This window comes from Trachemys scripta, chromosome 1 (genome assembly GCF_013100865.1).
Source record: "Trachemys scripta elegans isolate TJP31775 chromosome 1, CAS_Tse_1.0, whole genome shotgun sequence".
Classification (NCBI taxonomy): domain Eukaryota; kingdom Metazoa; phylum Chordata; order Testudines; family Emydidae; genus Trachemys; species Trachemys scripta.
The window spans coordinates 236,214,473-236,236,927 of record NC_048298.1 but is presented as its reverse complement, the minus strand read 5'-3'; the positions used below and the strand labels follow the sequence as shown (position 1 = coordinate 236,236,927).

At 41.7% G+C, this 22,455-nt stretch overlaps 1 protein-coding gene across 2 annotated transcripts in view; it reads left to right on the top strand.

The window, feature by feature from the left end:
- The window catches only part of EDAR (ectodysplasin A receptor), a 107,957-nt gene extending 99,867 nt beyond the window's left edge, over positions 1-8,090 (top strand). For both annotated transcript variants that reach the window (XM_034758084.1, XM_034758083.1), the window contains exons 11-12: positions 2,616-2,676; positions 5,922-8,090. In XM_034758084.1, coding sequence (XP_034613975.1) covers positions 2,616-2,676; positions 5,922-6,241 — 381 coding nt within the window. In that variant the 3' untranslated portion in view covers positions 6,242-8,090. The remainder of the gene's footprint in view (positions 1-2,615; positions 2,677-5,921) is intronic.
- Positions 8,091-22,455: the final 14,365 nt, after the last annotated feature.

Genomic DNA, 22,455 nt, shown 5'->3' with positions numbered 1-22,455 from the left:
TGCACCATCTCACTGTTTGGTTTCTCTACTTGTGGCATACATTCCTTCCGGCTGGCTGGCTGGCTCCCTAACAGTGTATTTAAAGGCAGCTAAGGGCATATAAACACATGCGTAAGGTGCTTCAGCACATATCAAACTTTCTAACCCATGTTAACATTAAAGCATACTTAAAAAGAAAATGCACATATTCATATGGATATGTTTTATACTTTCACAGCTTTAAAAATACTATAACAACTACAATGAAGTCAGTCAGGCCAAGATAGAAGTTTGTAGCATCAACCATTTTTGGTTATCCAAGACTGAAAAAGAAACTTAAAAAAAAACAAAACTTTGAAAAGGCTCTTTTCACACTTGCGTAGTTTAACTGGCTGAGATGATTTAGCTCAAAACTTTCCAAAATAGCTCATCTTTCCACTAAGACCAGACATGGAAAGTTTCAGCCTCACGGGAGATGCTTTTAGCTTTGCTTTTAGAAAGTTATGAACAGCTGAAAATTATCATTAACTCTATGTATGAGTTTTTGTTATCTGTCCTTAGGTATTTCTAATGCACACATCATCATAGACTCTAGGCACCATTGTCTAGCTATACTTCACATTGGGTTGAAATCTGGTACACAGGTTCTCAGACCAAGTGGCAATGTCATAAGAAAAGGCTCTAAAGACCGTATACACAGTAGATACAGCCTCAGAAGCTTTTCTTTGGCTTGTAAACTTGTCTAAAGCATAGACAGATCCCTTATCCTAGACCTCTCCCCTGGAATATGGTTATGACGACTTGAGACCTCTTAACAAGTATAAAACAAGGTCTTTGATGGAAATACAGATTGTGCTGAGACACTCAGCTTCCGTGCCTCGGATTTTAGGACCAAATCAGGTTCCACGCGCTAAAGTACTTGGGGGGTGCAGATGAAATAGTGTTTATAAGACAGACCATAGAGCTCAATGGATGTTGAGTGAGGCTAAGGACAGCTAAAGAGAAAGGTAGAAAAATATAGAGAATTTCAAAGCTAGATTTGGCAGGCTCTTCGCCTTACTCTGGACTGCTCCTTCCTGTTTTAAAAAATATTATGCAATGAGTTACCACACAGAGGATCCAAGATCAAAACACAAACGTAGCCATTTGCTTGTAGGCTAAGCACAGTGCAGAATCAGCAACCTCGGCATTTGGAAAAGAAGACAGCCTCTGGCATCTCTCTCGCTGGACTTGGGAGGGAGGTGTTAGTTAGTCTCTCTTTGCCCCAGAGACAATCAGCACAGAAGGGAGGCTGCCGAATGGAGAGAGAAAATGGGGGATCCAAGATGCTTTAAGAGGAACTCTAAAAACCCCTTATGGAAAAAAATGTGAGCTCCTGACATGTTTATAAAGTGGCTACTCCAAATGCACAACAGTTACTGCACTTAGAAAACCTCAAACTTGCAAGTTTTTATTATAAAATAACACCAAGAATATGTAAAATCCATTTAATAGCTGTATTCCCATCTCATTATGTTCAAAATACCTGCAGACCTAATGTGTCTACATGACAGGTCAAGTGAGCAGCAGTCAATTGGGGATCCACAACCACAGGCCTAGAAATCCAATTGATTGATGTACCTGGGCTTTTATAGGCCAGTGAAAACAAACCAGACAAGATCGTCCCAGAAACCCAGAAGCTCAAGCAGGCTTTTTTCAGGGTGTTTTCTAAATACATTTGTGACAACTGGTGAGTTTGTGAAACAAGTGTTTGAGTCCCATGATAAAGAGATTTTTTCCAATAGCTTGCTCCTAGCTAGAGCTGGCTGGAAGACAACAATTCTGTATTCTGACAACTTTCAAGGTTTTAAAATTGTTTTCATTTGGCATTGGAACAAAAACAAAACCTTTTCACTGTTTTTGCAAAATAGAACTGTGTTAAAACATCTGGTTTCAGATTGAAAAGGTCAGATCAATTCACGTGTCTCTCGTCAGAAGTGATCAGAGAGCCCTGGATCTCAGAAACCCTTCTTGTCTAAATCAAGATGTTTCTGCTTCAGCTTTGACAAAAGAGCATATTTTGGCACAAAAAAAATAATAATAATACATTTAATTGAAAATGTTCCAATTGGCCTAATCGACCCCTAATGCCAACCAGCAACAACTCCGGCAAGTACAACCCTCTTGCAGTGTGCTGGGAGAATTAATTCATCACAGCTGGTCCAATCCTGTGTACCTAACAATTTGGGGCACGCAGCTACAGTATTTAGTTTACTCTCTCCCTTGGGCAGGGTCTATAAAGGGAAATCAAATACTAAAACACTTAAAGCAGAAAGTTCATTAATGCAGATGAGATGACACTAGGATACAGGAAAAGGGAGATCTCAGACAGTGGAAAGCGAAAGCTGAAAAATATTTTTACTCTTAACTCATTTATGCTTATCCTACTCATCCATGAATCTTCAGAAGAGACCCTGGGAGGCTCCCTGTGCTATGCCGTGTGTTCAGCGTCTTGGAAGAGGAGCCTCTAGAGAGCACCTCAAGAGGTTGCATTGTGTATCTGGTGCCTCTGTTTGCCTAGTAATTATCTCCTCATGTGACTGAAGAAATAACAAGATGCTAGTCTTTAAAATATGTTTGGTTGCTGCTCCCTTTAGATTCAAAGTCGAAGGAAAAAGATACTTGATGTGTATGCGAACGTATGTGGTGTTGCCGAAGGTGAGTGTGAACAAAATACATCCAAACTGACTGTATAGAATTAGATCTTCACTATTGGCCGTGGAATCTATTTCCTTTTGCCTTCATAACTGTCAAAAAATGGTCTACAAAGAGATAATCCAAATTTGGGGTAAATTATAAATTGTATAATTTGTATTAGTTATTTATTTTAAGTAAATTGGATGAACACAAACTGATTAAAATATGTTTTGATAAGTTTAAAATTAAGATTTGGGAAGGATCAGATTTGTATTTCAGCTCTCAACTCCCTCAAGCCCTACTCCACTCTGCCATCACATCCTGAAAACAGTAGTTTCCAAGTTGGGCAGTTTTTAAGGGTTTAATTCGATTTAGCACTTGATTACCTGTATTACCTAGGCACAGTGGACATGGATTCATTTCACTACATCAAAGAGTACATAATCTTATTTAATTCTCTCTTTTTCTATGTGTTCTATGGCTCAGTGCGATCTCAGCTCCCACCAGACCACTGGTATTGAATTTGAAATGGAAAAAGCTCTATTAGTCTCCAAATCAATTAAAGACGGGTAAATACAAAAGTCAGAATCATAGAAGTGTAGGACTGGAAGGGACCTCGACAGGTCATCTAGTCCAGTGCCCTGCACACATGGCAGGACTATGTAATAACTAGACCATTTCTGATAAGTGTTTGCCTAACCACCTTTCAGGAATGACGGAGATTCCACAATCTCCCAAGGCAGTTTGTTCCAGTGCTTAACCACCCTGACAGGTGGGACATTTTTCCTAATGTCCAACCTAAACCTCCCTTGCTGCAACTTAAGCCCATTGCCTCTTGTCCTAGCCTCAGAGGTTAAGGAGAACAATTTTTCTCCCTCCTCTTTGTAACAACTTTTATGTACTTGAAAACTGTTATGTCCCTCCTCAGGCCTCTCTTCTCCAGCTAAACAAATCCATTTTTTTCAATCTTCCCTCATAGGTCAGGTTTTCTAGATCTTTAATAATTTTTGTTGCTCTTCTCTGGACTTTCTCCAATTTGTCCACATCTTTCCTGAAATGTGGCACCCAGAACTAGGCACAATACTCCAGCTAAGGTCTTGTCAAGCACAGAGTAGAGTGGAAGAATTACTTCTCATGTCTTGCTTACAACACTTCTGCTAATACATCCCAAAATGATGTTCGCTTTTTTTTTTTTGTAGTGTTACACTGCTGTCTCATATTTAGCTTGTGATCCACTATAACCCCCAGATTCCTTTTTGCAGTACTCTTTCCTATGCAGTCATTTCCCATTTTGTACGTGTGCAACTGATTGTTCCTTCCTAAATGGAGTACTTTGCATTTGTCCTTATTGAAGTTCATCCTATTTATTTCAGACTATTTCTCCAGTTTGTCCAGATCATTTTGAATTGTAATCCTATCATGCAAAGCACTTCCAATTCCTCCCAGCATGATATCGTCCGCAAACTTTATAAGTGTATTCTCTATGTCATTATCAAAATCATTGATGAAGATATTGAACAGAACCGGACCCAGGACTGATCCCTGCGGGACCCCACTTGATATGCCCTTCCAGCTGTGAACCACTGTTAACTACTCTCTGGGAATGGTTTTCCAAACAGTTCTGCACCCACCTTCTAGTAGCTCCATCTAGGTTGCATTTCCCTAGTTTGTTTATGAGACGCTCATGCAAGACAGTATGAAAAACCTTACTACAGTCAAGATATATCACATCTTCCTCTTCCCCCCCATCCACAAGGCTGGTTACCCTGTCTAAAAAAGCTATTAGATTGGTTTGACACAATTTGTTCTTGACAAATCCATGCTGTTACTTATCACCTTATTATCTTCTAGGTATTCAGAAATTGATGCTTAATTATTTGTTGCTGATACTGTCTTCTGTACTACGTCTAGTATTAGGAGAAACTGTCTAGCAAAGAGCATCCATTCAGCCACATGATCATTGCTAATATTGACTAAGCTCTCCTATGGAGGTACTTCAACAATAAAACTCTTGCAGGAATTTATATGCATGGAGGCAGTAGGCATCATGGTACGACCTGTGCTCATCTCATCCCTGCAAGACCACCTTCCAATTATGGAGACAGAGAGAGACAGAGTCAGGGGAGAGTCAAACACTGAGCAATCTGTGGGAGATGATTATTGTCTGCAAAGTACTCTCTGTGCCATTATATAACTGAATTTTGTACCATTAGAAAACTGGTGGCTGCTGGCCAGTTTGCAAAGCCAAAACGAAACTCTTGTACTAAACATACTTAGCTACATCTATTGAAGTGCTCACTAGGGATACATCTACAATATATTCCCTGGGACAGCTACTTCAGGATTAGCTGAGAAAGGGATACAGTAGTAAGGCAATACACAACTCAGTTAAGAATCCATAGGAGGAGAGATTAATAAGACTGCGATTTTTCAGCTTAGACAAGGGATGAGTAAGGGGGGATATGACAGATCTATAAAATCATGACTTGTATGAAGAAAGTAAATAAGTAAGTGTTATTTACTCTTCATAACACAAGAACTAGGGGTCACCAAATGAAATTAATAGACAGCTAGTTTAAAACAAACAAAAGGAAGTATTTCTTCACACAACGCACAGTAAACCTGTGGAACTCTTTGCCAGAGGATGTTCTGAAGGCCAAGACTATAACAGAGTTCAAAGAAGAACTGGATAAGTTCACGGAGGATAGGTCCATCAATGGCTATTAGTCTGGATGGGCAGGGATGCAAAACCATGCTTTGAAGTGTACCAAGCCTCTGTTTGCTGGGATCGGGCACCAGGGAATGGATCACTTGATGATTACTGGTGCTGTTCATTCCCTCTGAAGCCCTGGAATTGGCCACTGTCAGAAGACAGGATACTGGGCTAGATGGATGATTGGTCTGACTCAATATGGCCGTTCTTTTGTTCTATGTTCTTATCTTATTTCCCACCCAAATTCACACATGCATTCTTCTCTTATCCTCTCTCCTGTTTCAGTTTTTTCTCTCTTTCAAGACTTTTCCAATTTGATACTGTCATTTGGGGCTATTAATTTAGGGCTACCCATGTCAAAATACTCATGTGAGAGTAACTCAAAGAGTTGAGTACAAGGCAAAGTGTGTTACTCTCATGATTTTTTGGGGTGTACTTATTTAATATTTTAAGATTATGCTAATAATATTATAGTACTGAACAAGGGAACATTTCTAGTAGTCATCAAGATCTGTATCTAGAACTTCTGACTCTAAGAATTTTTACTTCATAGGTCTCAGTCCCACAGAGCTGCCATTTGATTGCCTGGAGAAGACCAGCAGGATGCTCAGCTCAACATACAACTCAGAAAAAGCTATTGTGAAAACATGGCGCCACCTTGCTGAGAGCTTTGGACTAAAGAGGGATGAAATAGGTGGTATGACAGATGGCATGCAACTCTTCGACCGCATCAGCACAGCCGGCTACAGTATCCCAGAACTTCTAACCAAACTAGTGCAAATTGAACGGTTAGATGCTGTTGAGTCTTTGTGCGCAGATATTTTGGAGTGGGCACAAGTGATGCCTTCACCTGAACCAGTGGTTACATCCTGATGTGAGCACCATTTCCAAAGGATGTGCAAGAACATTGATCCCAAGAACAACGGTTCAAAGACACGGGGTAGAGACTTAAAAGAATCGGTGGTTTTCTCATATACTACTCATATTCACGCCGAAGAGTAAAGCAAGGCAAGATTTGCAACTGAATTTATCACCAACAAATTAAACAGAATGGCTTTTGTTAAACAGTTACTGATAGTAAGTGGACACTAATATCCATTTTCCACAAAATTTACAAGTATAGGTACAGGTCAATCTGCTGATAGCCTGTCTGGCTTTGAAGAAAGCCCATTTAATTATTGTCTGAAGATAGTTCTATCACCTGGGGCTCTGTTCAGTAATTTAAAATCTACAGTTAGATACAGTACCATGGAATACAGATAAAGCATACATATTTCTATCAGCTCTAACACTGTAATTGTAACCAATTTCATTCCTTATACATACTATGGATTTGTTGAATCAAGAAGTGCTTAGATTAACTAATTATACTGTATGAAAAAAGTTACTAATGGAGTCTACATGATCCAAATGCTTCAAATGACTGTATATACTGGTAAGAAAGATGGCAGTGATTGCTCTTAAGTTAAAAGGACAATATTTTTTCTATTCTCTGTATTTATAAACAAACACTTGTCTATTGCATTACAAGACATTTTGCTTTATCGGTATTAATGACGTCTGTGCTTCTTAAGTTATATTCCAAACAAAAACGGTGCATACGCTAGAACTGCAGAGGACAAAGAACAAAAAACACTTGAAAAAGAAGAAAATGTAGCAAATCAAGTGGTGGTTGAAAAGCTGTGCTCTTGTAAAAATATGATATGAACATGAACACAGAGATCACAGGATTAAAAAACCATGGAAGCTTTATTTTGAGGTTGTCCACAGCAGCAACCTATCAATTTATTTGTTTAAAAAGTTAACAAATCGCTATTTTTCTTGAGATAGTGGGTTTTTAAACCTATAATTGCGGAGGCCAGAAGCCAGTAGCTGTTAACAATCCAGTTGGTTAATCTACAGTTCAGTACATTGCTCAATGGTGACAGATTTCAGTGAGAGTTATTACTAAATTAAAACAAATTCCATGACTTACAAAGCAATACTTTTTTAATTACAAATTGCATGACTGAGCTAATGTGTTATAAAAATATCAGTCATATCCTTGAAACTAACAACCAGTTTTCCACCAGTGAGCATACAGAATTTATCTCTGACAGGGCTATAATTATGTGCTGAATGTTTAATATCACCATTTAGCAGTTAATTTGCTGATCTTTTCAGTACTTATTTCGTGTAGTCTGGGAGCTACATAATTTAATTATCCTTTGAGTTTCTCTTTGAAATCTTCTTTTCCTACTTGTTCTATGGAAATTATAAAAATACTTCCCTTAATTAGCCTGCAAATGCCAAATTTGATCATAATTCTGTCCTTAAAGGAAGTTTGCTGCTTCCTTAAAAAAAATACTTTCACATTTAAAAAATAGAGATAACAAAACCCCAATTGACTTCAGTGGGGACAGGATTTCAGGCAAGATCTGAATTTTGCAGTTTGAGCCCATCTCTAATAAAAAGGAAAGTTGCTATTTTTCTTATGCCAGTATATAACTACAGTGTTGTCCTACAACTATAGGACTGGTCTGACATTTATTGTTTCATTTAATATTAACATATTGTGTACTTATGTAAAGACAAACAGTGATCATTTGTTTATTGAGCCTTGAGGAACATTAGGCCCTTGAAATTAATGGTGCCAATGTGCACACAGACTATTTAACATTACACATCTACCCCGATATAACGTGACCCGATATAACACGAATTTGGATATAACGTGGTAAAACAGTGCTCAGGGGATGGGGAGGGGGACAGCGCACTCCGGCAGATCAAAGCAAGTTCGATATAACGCGGTTTCACCTATAACGCGGTAAGATTTTTTTGGCTCCCGAGGACAGCGTTATATCGGGGTATAGGTGTAATTTATTTGATATATAGAGAAAATTGTATTGTGTTACAGGAATAAAACAGAATACTTCTATATATCTTGCCTAAAGGCATCATTTCTAATAATTTTGTTTAATGTCTGTACATATAACTTATTATATTGTATAATACGAATAAACATATATACTAATAAAATAAAGATATTGAACATAATATTAGTCATGTCTTCATTTAAATTGTTTATTGATCCAGAAATCTGTAATTAAATAAATCACTCAAGGGCTAGCAGGCACTTTATATTCCTGTGGAACAGACTGCCTACACAACATACACAAACGATTTGAAGTAGGAAAGGAAAGGCATTTGGGAAACTAAATTCAGGCTTTTTTTATATATCTATCTATCTTGGTTTTGGTGTACACTTTGTGTACCAGACATAAGGAATGGTGTGAAAAAAGCATGAAGTCACACATGGGAGGAAACAAAGGAAGTAATACACTATTATCTGTCTTGTGTGTCTGGAAAAATCAGGGATCCCAGACATTCCATTTAGCCAAGTTTTAAAAATAAATAGTTTTTTAATCCACATTTTAGACAGAATTTTGTTTCCACTGGATGACAAAAATCAAACCCAAATACTCGACCAACCCATTGATAATTAGCCAAAGCCTTTCCAAAATAGAGAGGAAGGGAGCACCAGAGGCCATCCTGGAAAGCTGATATATTCTTATTTTTTCAATCAGAAGGCTCAACTATGATTGTTTTAGAAGTATTTCTGTCATTGGATGAGTGACAGACTCTAGTGCATTCTCTGACTTGTATTTTAGAGAGGCAAATTGCCCAAGGCAAGATATTGATATTGCCCCTACCTGTGTTTTAAACGCACTCTGGATCAAGGCTCCCACACTTCCCAGTGAATGAACTCTAGCCAGATGCTATTTTATCTATGAAGCCAATATATACAGATTCATTAATATCACTGAGAACAAATGTCACAGAATTGAGATATAGGCAATAGAACTACAATAAATACCTGAACAGATCGTGAAAGAGCAGTACAATTATTTCTTAAAAATTAAATGGTATGTAGAAAAAGATCATGCTTATGTATATCTATAGTTTTAAAAAAGTAATTCATTTAAAAACAATATTTAAAATATTTAAACAGTATTTATGGTATTTAAACAATGTAAATTAATGTTTTTTTTTATTTTAGATTCCTGTTTCATTTCTCTCTCCCTTTTTCCCTGTAGGCCTAAACCCATGTATTGAGGCTACCATGTCCTGGGGCTGAAGGTGGTGTCTGTGTGACATTTTTAAAAGCATCAAAGTGACTGTTCCATTTTCAAAAGAATGAGACTTAGGCTTCTAACTGCCCAACTCACTTTTCGGAATGGGACTTAGGAGCCTAAGTTACTTAGACATTTCAAAATTTTGCCCTAAGTCTGTTTGAAAATCAGTGAGACTTAGGCTTCTAAGTTACTTGGGTATTTTTGAAATGTTTACCTATTGGTTTATCCTCATTAATTACAATAGAATCTGCTTTCACACCGTACCCTTACACTCTCTCAGAACACACATTTTGGGAAAAATTCAGGACTGGGAGTGTGTTGGGGTCACTCTGAAAGCAGTAACCGAAGCAGCTGGAAGCCAAGTGTAACTGGTGTGTAGCTGGCAGGTTGCAGCTATATATACAGACACTCAGGTCATGACTTGTATTCTGTTTGGCTGTTTGTGAGCGGCCCAGGTGGAAGCTACAGAACCACAGCATTGTGATGCACCGATGGTTGCACGGCAGGTGATGACAACCCCTCACTAGTCTGGATCGCACCCCAGCATGTGGTGACCAGGGCATGAGACAAAGACAGTACCACCGACAATGAAAGTGCTGCTTTGGGCCCCAGAATCAAGAGAGCCTGCCCCAGCACCACTGTCAAGAGTGCCATCTTAACCAAAAAGTGAATGGAGGAATGCTTTGATACATTACTCAACGCTTTGTTCCCTTTCTTGGCAGATTTAGGGACCAGAGATCTGCCTCTCCCAGCAACATCCTTGGAAGCCTTCTGTTTCTTCCTGGGCACTGACAAGGGTGAGCAATGCTGGGACTCATGAGCATTGGAGGCCCAATTCTCACAAATGCCAAAGATCTTGGCACCCTCTTCAACCAACAAAGCTCTGAAGGTGATCTCCATCAAAAGAAACTTCAGCATGGCCACTCAATCTTTTTTTAGTCCTCGGTTTGAAGTCCTTGCAAATCTGGCACTGATCCCTAATGTGAGACTCACCCAAATACTTTAAACAGCTAGAGTGCAGGTCACTCATTGGCATCCGCTTCAACCATGAAAGACAGGGCTTGAAGCCCAGTGACCAAGGCATTCCTTGGTACCAACAAACGGAACCCCAAAATTGGAGAACCAAGAAAAAACTGTCATTAAACAAAACTTTTCATTAACACTAAGAAATATACAGCTATGTAACTATATACAAGAAATACACCCTAAGAAATCTTGCTAAAGCAAGACCAATAGATTCCAATAACTATCATGGGCAGTAAGAAGGAACTGACAGGGATCGGGGGAAGCTCCATCTTTTATACCCGCATGCAGTGGCACATGGCAGCAGAGGACACTTGAATTGTCCCAATGGGTACTACTGAGTGAAAAATTTCCAACAATTGTGCTCGGGGCATGCACACACCAAGAGTGGAATGCACATGTGCAATCACTCAAAGAACCAAAATATTTAATCAGCTTTCATTGGACTGAATGCACAGGGCCAGTTAGACAGGCAGAACTGCAGGTCTCAACGCGTGGATGAAACAATGGTGTAGGGACGAGGGGTTTAGATTTATTAGGAACTGGGGAAACTTTGGGGAAAAGGGGAGCCTATACAGGAAGGATGGGCTCCACCTAAACCAAAATGGAACCAGGTTGCTGGCACTTAACATTAAAAAGGTCATAGAGCACTTTTTAAACTAAGGGCTGGGGGAAAGCCAACAGGTGCGGAGGATCACGTGGTTTGGACAGAGACATCTCTTAGGGGAGGACCTAATAATGGAGATTCTCTATGTCCTAGTAAGGAGGACAGTATGGAAGATGATAAAATACTGGTAGGATTTGATGAGAAACAGTCAAATGAAACAGAGTCCCATTCAATTACATCATGTAATGAGAGACAGCTAAAAAGTGACAAGTTTTTAAAGTGCTTATACTAGAAGTCTAAATAATAAGATGGGTGAACTAGAGTGCCTCGTATTAAATGAGGATATTGATATAATAGGGAATGGCATCACAGAAACTTGGTGGAATGAGGCTAATCAGTGGGACACAGTAATACCAGGGTACAAAATATATTGGAAGGACAGCATAGGTCATGCTGGTGGGGGAGTGGCACTGCATGTGAAAGAAAGCACAGAATCTAATGAAGCAAAAATCTTAAATGAACCAAACTGTACCATAGAATCTTTATGGATAGTAATTCCATGGTCGAATAATAAGAATATAGCAGTAGGGATATATTACTGACCACCTGACCAGGATGGTGATAGTCACTGTGAAATGCTCAGGGATATTAGAGAGGTCATTAAAATAAAAAACTCAATAATAACGGAGGATTTCAACTATCCCCATATTGACTGGGTACATGTCACCTCAGGACGGAATACAGAGATAAAAGTTTCTTGACACCTCAAATGACTGCTTTTTTTTTTTTTTTTAATAGATTCATAGATTCTAGGACTGGAAGGGACCGTGAGAGGTCATCGAGTCCAGGCCCCTGCCCGCATGGCAGGACCAAATACTGTCTAGACCATCCCTGATAGACATTTATCTAACCTACTCTTAAATATCTCCAGAGACGGAGATTCCACAACCTCCCTAGGCAATTTATTCCAGTGTTTAACCACCCTGACAGTTAGGAACTTTTTCCTAATGTCCAACCTAGACCTCCCTTGCTGCAGTTTAAGCCCATTGCTTCTTGTTCTATCCTTAGAGGCTAAGGTGAACAAGTTTTCTCCTTCCTCCTTATGACACCTTTTTAGATACCTGAAAACTGCTATCAGGTCCCCTCTCAGTCTTCTCTTTTCCAAACTAAACAAACCCAATTCTTTCAGCCTTCCTTCATAGGTCATGTTCTCAAGACCTTTAATTATTCTTGTTGCTCTTCTCTGGACCCGCTCCAATTTCTCCACATCTTTCTTGAAATGCAGTGCCCAGAACTGGACACAATACTCCAGCTGAGGCCTAACCAGCGCAGCTGGTCCTGGAACCCACAAGAGGAGAGGGAATTCTTGATTTAGTCTTAAGTGGAGCACAGGATCTGCTCCAAGAGGTGAATATAGCTGGACCGCTTGGTAATAGTTACCATAATATAATTAAATTTAGCATCACTTTGGTGGGGAAAACACCACAGCGGCCCAACACTGTAGCATTTAATTTCAGAAAGGGGAACTACACAAAAATAAGGAGATTAGTTAAACAGCAATTAAAAGGTACAGCACCAAAGTAAAATCCCAACAAGCTGCATGGAAACTTTGTAAAGACACCATAATAGAGGCTCAACTTAAATGTATATCCCAAATTAAAAAACATAGTAGGAGAACCAAAAAAGAGCCACAGTGGCTAAACAACAAAGTAAGCAGTGAGAGGCAAAAAGGCATCCTTTAAAAAGTGGAAGTTAAATCCCAGTGAGGAAAATAGAAAGGAGCACAAACTCTGGTAAATGAAGTGTAAAAATATAATTAGGAAGGCCAAAAAAGAATTTGAAGAACAGCTAGCCAAAGACTAATAGCAAAAAACATTTTAAGTACATAAGAAGCAGGAAGCCTGCTAAACAACCAGTGGGGCACTGGACTATCAAGATGCTAAAGGAGCACTCAAGGACGGTAAGGCCAATGCGGAGAAACTAAATGAATTTTTGCATCGGTCTTCACAGTTGAGGATGTGAGGGAGATACCCAAACCTGAGCCATTTTTTTTTAGGTGACAAATCTGAGGAATTGTCCCAGACTGAGGTGTCACTACAGGAGGTTTTGAAACAAATTGATAATCTAAGGCCTGGTCCACACTAACCCTCCACTTCGGACTAAGGTACGCAAATTCAGCTACATTAATAACGTAGCTGAATTTGAAGTACCTTAGTCCGAACTTACCGCGGGTCCAGACGCGGCAGGCAGGCTCCCCCGTCGATGCCGCATACTCCTCCCGCTGAGCTGGAGTACCGGTGTCGACGGCAAGCACTTCCGGGATCGATCCGGGATCGATTTATCGTGTCTAGACAAGACGCGATAAATCGATCCCAGAAGATCGATCGCTTACTTCCGGACCAGGAAGTAAGTATAGACATACCCTTTACAGTAATAAATCACCAGGACCAGATGGTATTCACCCAAGATTTCTGAAGGAACTCAAATGTGAAACTGCAGGACTACTAACTGTCGTCTATAACCTATCATTTAAATCAGCTTCTGCACCAAATGACTGGAGGAGAGCTAATGTGACGTCAATTTTTAAAAAGGACTCCAGAGGTGACCCCGGCAATTACAGGCTGGTAAGCCTGACTTCAGTATTCGGCAAACTGGTTGAAACTATAGTAAAGAACAAAATTGTCAGACACATAGAGGAACATAATTTGTTGGAGAATAGTCAACATGGTTTTTGTAAAGGGAAATCATGCCTCACCACTCCACTAGAATTCTTTGAGGGGGTCCAGTCTGTACTTGGATTTTCAGAAAGCCTTTGACAAGGTCCCTCACCAAAGGTTCTTAAGCAAAGTAAGCTGCCATGGGATAAGAGGGAAGGTCCTCTCATGGATTGGTAACTGTTTACCAAGTATTTTGTCACACAATGCATAGTCAACCTGTGGAACTCCTTGCCAGAAGATATTGTGAAGGCCAAAACTATAACAGGGTTCAAAAAAGAACTAGATAAATTAATGGAGAATGGGTCCATCAATGGCTATTAGCCAGGATGGGCAGGGATGGTGTCCCTAGCCTCTGTTTGCCAGAAGCTGGGAATGGGCGACAGGGGATGGATCACTTGATGATTACCTGTTCTGTTCGATCCCTCTGGGGAACCTGGCATTAGCCACTGTCAGAAGACAGGATACTGGGCTAGATGGACCTTTGGTCTGACCCAGTATGGACCTTCTTATGAATCAACCATAGCTTACTTTGAATAACTTACATATAATTCCTTAAATCCCATCTATAGTTCATTAAAGTAATGGGTTCTCTCCCATGCCCACCTGGTTATTATTTTGACCCACAGAAATTGGGGTCAGAACTTCTCATAAAAGCTAAATGCAAAATTCAGGAGCATCCTTTCAGCAAAGGGAGCTACAAGTTTAACAATAAGTAGCTTTGTCCAAAGTTACTTCTCCTATGAGTCATGAGATAATCATAGTCATGCACAGTATTTCCTCTCCATGTTTCCTCTGTGGAACACTATCAGCCTCATAAAAAGGAATATACTCCTATAATTGGGCACAAGACTGTGGATTGAAGACCTGTACCAAACCAAGTTGTCTTGGGCTGCACTGTTAGAGACACCATACTTCACATGAGAAGACACCTTTCCCATCAATGGCAGTTGTCCAGGTAGAAGTTAAAGATCATATGGTACATTTTAGAAAGGGAAGAGACAACACTGATGTGCCAGCCTACTTCTCCTTTCTTAATAATAATTGTAGAAAGTTATAGAAATGTGTGAGCATTAAACTCTTGCTGAGAAAATAATGGCTCCCATAGTTACTGCACTATCATAGCCCAACTTCTGGCCACCAAGAAATAGGAGATCAAATTATTTGACAAACCACTGAGCTTTCAGAAGCTACCAATCTGGGCCAGATTTGAATGGGTTATCTAGACCTAAAAGGCTCTGTATCAGATTATCAATCCCTCAAGCCTTTCAGTTCTATGGAAGAAAAACCTCAGCCTATAATTATAGGATGCAATGTCACAGCTGTGAATTATGAATTTTGCTCACAGCTCTTTTTTAATTTGATGTGATAAATTAAACTATACATAGTAGACACTGATGCTTATTGTGAATGAAAGCTCTTAAGGAAAAAATATTGCTATAGGCATATCTTTTAGCTTTCAGTTTAATTTATCTGCTTAAAAAAATCTTTTCCCTTTAATTTATTGTTAAATCCATTTATTTAAAACTTAAAAATAGAAAACTGACTCATATACAGTGAAGTTGGTAGGTAACTATGAATTACCATTATGAAAGGGAGACATTTGATTGGCTGGCAACGGTTAAAACTATGTAGGTATACGATACAATTGTTCAGGCCAGGACTTGTTAGCCAATTTATTTCCCTGAATCCACTGTGTTTATGAAGAAGCAACAACCCCCATGCATCCCAAACAGCAGCAACATCTCTTTAAAATGTTCACTTACTTTGTTTATATTTTTATCAAAGTTTGTAGCTCAAACACAAAATATCTATTTGCCCACTTCTTAATGGGAAGTGGGAAGCTTTTCATGGTGAGCATGGTGTAGTAAGACATGAAATTCTGCAAAAAGTAACACATTTTTTAAACAAAGTTTCTAGCCTTTGTTGTGAAGTAAACTTTCCAAGTTACCAAATGCAGTGCCTCTTCTGACATGGCCTCTGTAGTGGCTCACAGCTTCACCAAACAGCAGCAGAGTGAAATTAATCCAACCGTGGTCAGTTTCACAGCTTCCAAATCTGGTGGGTGCCACAAAAGAGACAGGAAACTTACCAGCTTCATGCTAGCGATGCTGATAGCTCACAACACTATGAGGTGCAGCCAAGGCAGGCTAGTGGTGGAGCTATTCACAGAGGACAAACAAAAACAAATCACAGGAGGAGGAGGAGGGAGGCTAGAGCTGCAGCCACCTCTTTTCAACCCCTTCTTGCTGCAGACAGAGTGATGTGGGCGAAGGGTAGAATAGTAGAAACTCTCCCGCTTTCTCACAGCACTCAACATGCTGTGGAACGAACTGAGAGAGGAAGCTCCCTCTCCCCTCCAGCAGCTAGAAGTCGATGGAGATTTAAGCTTAAGGGTATCTTGAAGGTAGGACAAGGCAGGTACCCTAGTGCCATCTATCTATTCCTGACCTGACACTAGTTTCCTCTCAGACATGGGATGTATCTCAACAATGCTGCCATTACCCCATCTGTAACGTGGGCTCAATAATTAAAGCTGTTTGAAAATTTGTCAGAATGATTTTCCAATTAAAAAAATGCCCTTTTTGCAAAAGCCAAAATTTTTCACACGATTTTTTCCCCCCAGTTTTGTCCACCTGGAAGGCTTGTCTCTGTTTCACTGTCTGCCAGTCTCCCTCACAGCTCTGGGAGACAAAGGAGCACAGCACCCAGGTGCTCAGCCTGCCCTGCAACTCCAGGAGCCCCAGGGGCAGAGCGCCCCAGTGCTCTGCCTCCCCACCTCTCGGAGCCTAAGAGCCAGCCAGCCAAGGCACTTTACCTCCCTGCCTCCCTCTCAGCTCGGGAACTGTGTGTGCCGACTGCCGTCAGGCCCATAAACCTCGGTCTTCCGGGGTCTGCAGCTCTAGGCCTCCTTGCTGTGGAACTAGGAGCTTGAAAGCCCTAGGATCCTTGGCTCTGTGGGAGGGAGCCTGGAAGCTGGGTCTCTCAGGGCTTCCACACTCCCTGCCACAGAGCTGGAAAGTCCTGGGACAGATTTCCAGGATCTGATGCAGTCTGCATGGGGGGGCTGTCGGCAGCTACCCAGTGAAACTGACAAGAATGTGAATTTGATTTAACAGCAATGGGTCCTAGGGAGCAGATTTTGTTTTGGAAACAATATGTGTCAGTGTTTCCTAAACTAATTTTGGGGGATTTCCAGTTTGCATGACATTTAAAAAACTGGTTTCATTCCAATTCGGAAAAGCAACAATCGCCAAACCAAATTTTGAAACAGCAAAATTCCTTCTGAACCAGAAATCCCAAGTTTCAGCCAGCTTTACTGATACTTTCTTACCTGCCCCCCAAAGGCTGCTATGAAATTAGCTGATGTGTGTGAAGCACTTTAAAGATGAAAAAGTAGGTATTATGCTGGCTCACATTTCCATAGAAACAGATATCAAAAATTGAAAACGGGAGTGAAAGACTTAAAAACAATCAAAATGGTTATTATTTTAACAGCATCTTACTCTGTTTTCAGTGACATAGCATCCATAACTAGATAAAAAGGAATAACACATAGCTATTGAAAACAAATCTAATTATACTTCAAATAATTCCCTTTTTGTCTTGAATTTGACTGCAGTGTGTTTTCCTTCTTTTCTTAATATATTTTTAATTTGAAATTTCTATAAAGGAAAATAAGATCATTGTCTCAGCCCTTTCCCCTGCTCTTCTCCCTCCCCCCGCACAGCCAAATTCCCAAGGTTTAACCATTTTGTTTTGAGATATTTTGTTCTTATTAATTCTAATTTCTTCCATATGCTGGCTAATTCTATACATTGTTCTTTGTTCACTCCTGTCAATTTACAGCATTCACTTACGGAAACTAGTAAATGCATGTAATGAAGTGTCCACCCCACACAGGACAGGAAGGGGTTAAGATGTCCAGGTGGGTCAATTAACTCCACAGGCTGCGGATGGAGGATGAGCCAGGGAGCAGACAATTGATTCCAAACAGGTTCAGCTGTGCAGGAATAGGTGGGGCCTATAAAACCAGGAAGCTGACAACAGATGAGGGTGACTGCCGGGAAGGAGGAGTGTTTGTAGGCTGCAGTCACTCACTGGGAAGAGGGTTTGGAGCTTGTACACCCAGAGCATGGAGGGGAACCAGTTGTGGGAAGCAGTCCAGGGAAGGAGCAGGAAGGGCTGGGAGAGGAAAGCCCAGAAGTGTTGGACTGGAACCCAGAGTACACGGCAGGCCCGGTTACCCCTACTAGCTACTGAAGGAGTGGCACCTGAGGCAGTGAATGGGAAGATGGGCTAGGACTGCTGAAGGAAAGGCTTTGATATACCTGGAAGGGAGGAACACAGTGACCTGGCCAGAGGGCTGAGTCAGGAAGAAGACACTGCAGTTCCTGGAGTGAAAGAGGAACTGCAGATCAGAGAGATGGAGTGACAGCATGCAATCACAGGAATGGGCATTGCCCTGATAAACTAATCCCCAGAGTGGCCAGGAGGAGGTGCCAGACAAGTGGTGAGTGGTGTGCCCAGTCACAATGCAATATAAGAGTTTTATTGGAGAAGTGTATATTTATATACACTGATAGAATCTCGCCTTTCTTGCTCATTTTTTATATTGTGCTCTTACCCATGTTCCCTGTTAAACAGAGAAGATGATGCCTCTGTTATTGTAAATCATCTTTAGTGGAACTTTGGTCCTCCCTGAATAAAATATTGAAATGTGTATATGTATTGTAGATGAACAGTTAAGACTGTCTTACACTTTCCTCTATAAATCTCTGTTTCAGATAGTTAAAATACTGACAAATCTTACCCATTTGGGCATGCTACATGCTTACTATCTGTCTCAGATTTAAAGTTTTGGAAAGCTTGAGCAATAATAGTGTGTCAAGAATGAGGCTAGTGAAAAAGAGTATCAGCACTGCAAAAAAAATCCTATATTATTTTTGAACTGCTCTAGTGCCTAAGGGTTTTCTACTAGAAACTTGAGGCTTGGCAGCAGGAAAGTACATAGGTCAGAGAAGTGTCTTTCAAAAACTTTTCGGCTTTGACAGAGTTACAAGATGTGTGTTTGTGGGGGGGGGGGGGGCGGAATCACCATTTGTACATGCTCTGTAGAAGTTGCTAGGTGCTTGCTTTTAATTTTCGGAATGTTCCAACTCCACTGAGCATGCTCTTAGTCCCTAATGAGCCTCTATAGTGTTTTCAAACAAACAGCTCTAGGCTGGATATAAGCAAAACATATAATCCTGCTCCTTCTCGCCTCCATCAAGCTAGCATTTGGCATAGGGTGGGGGAAATCAGGCACAAAGCACAAGCAAAAAGATCAGGATGATAAACACATGATGCTGCTTACATATTTGATTCCCCTCTCATCCTCTCTCCACCATTAAATCTGCACACAGCAATCCTCTGCTTCAATTGCAGCATTCTTTTGCCTCTCCCTTCCAACAACGATGCCTTTCCTCAGGGAAAAATAAGCAGTACACTCCATTTTTTTAAAAAAAGACCCATAATTTAAGAACCTAAATGACTTTGGAACCCAAGTCTCATTTTCAAAAGTGATTTAGCATTTAAGCTCCTAAATCCCATTGATTTAGTGTTTCAACTCTACATATGCTCTCCCTGCCGGCTCATCTGGCTGCTGTACTGGAGGGTCTCATGTGCTCTTGGCTTACTGGTGATGGGCAGCACTTGCCTTCTGGCTGTACCTCAAGGCACATACTTCAGGGGCAGATCCAGTTTCTGATACCCCTCTTGGCACTGAAGGTCTCACAGTCCAATTACCTGGGCCCTGAAACTAGTGCCGGCTTGCCCAAGCCTCCTTGGTAGCTGCTGCACACTCCCAGAGTTGCACCGAAGCCGGGGTCCTCTGGTTTAGTTTCCCTTTTCAAGGGCTGTGACTGTGTAAGCAAGTAACATACAGACTCTGCAAATGAATTTCGAAACACCCCCCCCACCCCTTTAGTCACAAAGAAAGCACAAGAGGCATACCGATCTATAGAAAAATAAACCCCTGCACACAAGACCCAGACTCAGTTTCCTCATCCATCCTGACCCCATCCTCTGGGTCTTAATCAGCATCTTCCAGAGCATCTAGAATTCTTCTTCACCCCCACTTCCCAAACAGTCTCATCTTCTAGTTCTGATCTCTCTCTGTTTGAACACGCACATAGAAGCCCTCCCACTTATACACAGTTTTTGATCATGAGTCCCAGCTTAAGACCTCATGCCCTAGCCTTGCTGCATTCATATGCATTACCCCCTTAGTCACAGAGAAGGTGGTAGAGCTGATGGGACACATTAGCAAATTAACATGGTTCTTTCAGAGAGTTCCTATTGTCCTGTTAGGGCAAGTTTATTCAGTGGTTGATGGTCTTTAAGCTGTGTGATTAAGGAGCAGACCCCTAGCTGCCAACCCCATCCATTCAACACACAAGAGCTATGATGCTGTGTAGTGGTTTAGCGGTTGGTTCCTCCACTCTGGCTCAGTGGGAGGCTCCTCTGCCTCACTACGTCACGAGGCCACCGACAATCAGGGAATTAGCAGGAGAATAAATAGTCTGTGGCTCTAGCCCTTAGTTGGGGCAGAACAAATAGTTAGGGGAATAGCAGTCTAGGAACCCCTTGGACCTTAGGCAGAGCTGGGCACCAACAGTTGAGGGGGCTCTGGCCTACAGTTAGGGCAGTTGTCAGCCTAGGCCTCAGGCAGGAGGGGGAGTACTACCACCCCAGGAGTTGGGTGGCAGGAGTTGGGGGATACAGGCCCACGCAACTCCACTGGGTCCCAGCCCAAGGCCACCCCGCCATTGAGTCAGCAGGGATTGTGACCGCAACATGCTAACCTAGTCTCTGGCATGCGCTGCAGCCAGACTGGAGTCGGCTGCCCCGAGACACTTCCTCCCCTCTCCTGGGGGTGTACCTGACTCTGTGGAGTCCTCTGACTCCTTGGGGTAGATATCTGGCAACAGCCCCAGCCACTCTTCCATGCACAGGTCCGTTGGCAACAGCAGCAACTCTGGCCAATCTTCGGCGTGGCCAGGGTTCTCCTCAGGCTCTAACTCCCGGAGCAGACGGGAGGCATCTGTCTCCTCCAGCCACTTGGCATCAACTGAGCTAGTATAAGTATAGTATAGTAAAGGTTCAGCCTTTATACTTCCTGTCCCGACCATTGACTTCTAGGGGGCGGGGTGAGACTAGTTTGGCTCTGCCCACCCTGGGTTAGCAGTTGGCTCCTCCTCCTCTGGCTCAGTGGGAGGCCACTCTGCCTCATCACATGAAGGAAGACAGTAAAAGACAACCACAAGGGTATAAACATACACACATTCATAAAATCAAACTAAAATTCATGTTCAGACAGATTTCCAAATTGTCACACTTAGTCTGTATCCGCAAAAAGAACAGGAGTACTTGTGGCACCTTAGAGACTAACAAATTTATTAGAGCATAAGCTTTTGTGGGCTACTGCCCACTTCTTCATCCGAACTATCCCTTTCTGTAGCTGCGGTACCACCAGTGTGTTGCGGGGCAGGTGGGAGAAAAAAAATTCAACTTCCTTGATGAGGATATAATAGCACCTCTTGACTCTTTTAGGTGTGGGGATGCAGGATGCAGGATGCTGGAGTGTGCCAGACCAAGCTAGCCTGCTCCAGGATGGCCTCATTAACTGGAAGCACCACCTTACTTGGGCCTACAGGTTGCAAAATATTTAAGAGCTAGTGGTGTGGGTCCTGCACCTCCTCCAGTGTTATCTGGAGGTTACTAGCAATCCTGTACAATAGCTCCTGATACTGCCTCTGATTGTCCAGCGGGGAGAGAAAAGAAGGAGTGACTGCTTTGTCGCAAGACAAGGATGAGATTTCCCATCGGTATCAGAGGATCTGAGTCAACATCCTCCTCCTCATACTCCAACGGATCTGGTTGGTGCCAAGAAGACATGTTTAAATTTCTGGACAGGTCCTTGGCATCTGCCATAGGGATCCCCTGGGCCCCAATAAGGCCAAAAAAAGGTGCTATCGGGTACCAGCCATCCCTGGAGAAGTCCTATTTGGTGGGGGTAGCATCCAGATCTCCTTGACTAACTGCTGTTCAGTGCTCAGCTCACTCTGAGGAGGTGGCACAGAGGTCAGAACATGACTCATCCAAGTCTGAAAACTGCTCCCTTTCCAATGGTGGGACCGTCAGTTCTGGGACACTTCTAACTGATGGTCAGAGATGAGACACTGAAGTAGTTTCATTCTCTGGTATAGTAATGTCCCTTAGGAGGGCCAGACCAGAGAGTATGGGAGACTGCAGATAAGGGAGGAAGACATTCACCGGTATTGTATATGTCCCCATATATCCTAATGTCCAAAGAGTTCTGACACATCTCAGGAGGCAGACAAGCAAGTTGATACAGATGACAAGTCTGGATCTGCACTCTTAGATGGAATCAGTAGATGATGGTCCTTGTATTTTGGAGTTGGAGTCACTAACAGACCTGGCAGATCTTTCCTCTTGCACGCTTTACCCTCCAGCCCAGGGAGTTTCAGTGGTGCTATTGTCCTTTAGGATCTGCACGCGAAAGTTCACCCAACCTCAATGGTCTTGAGGAGAGATTGCATCTCTTGTGAACAGTACTGGACTGGA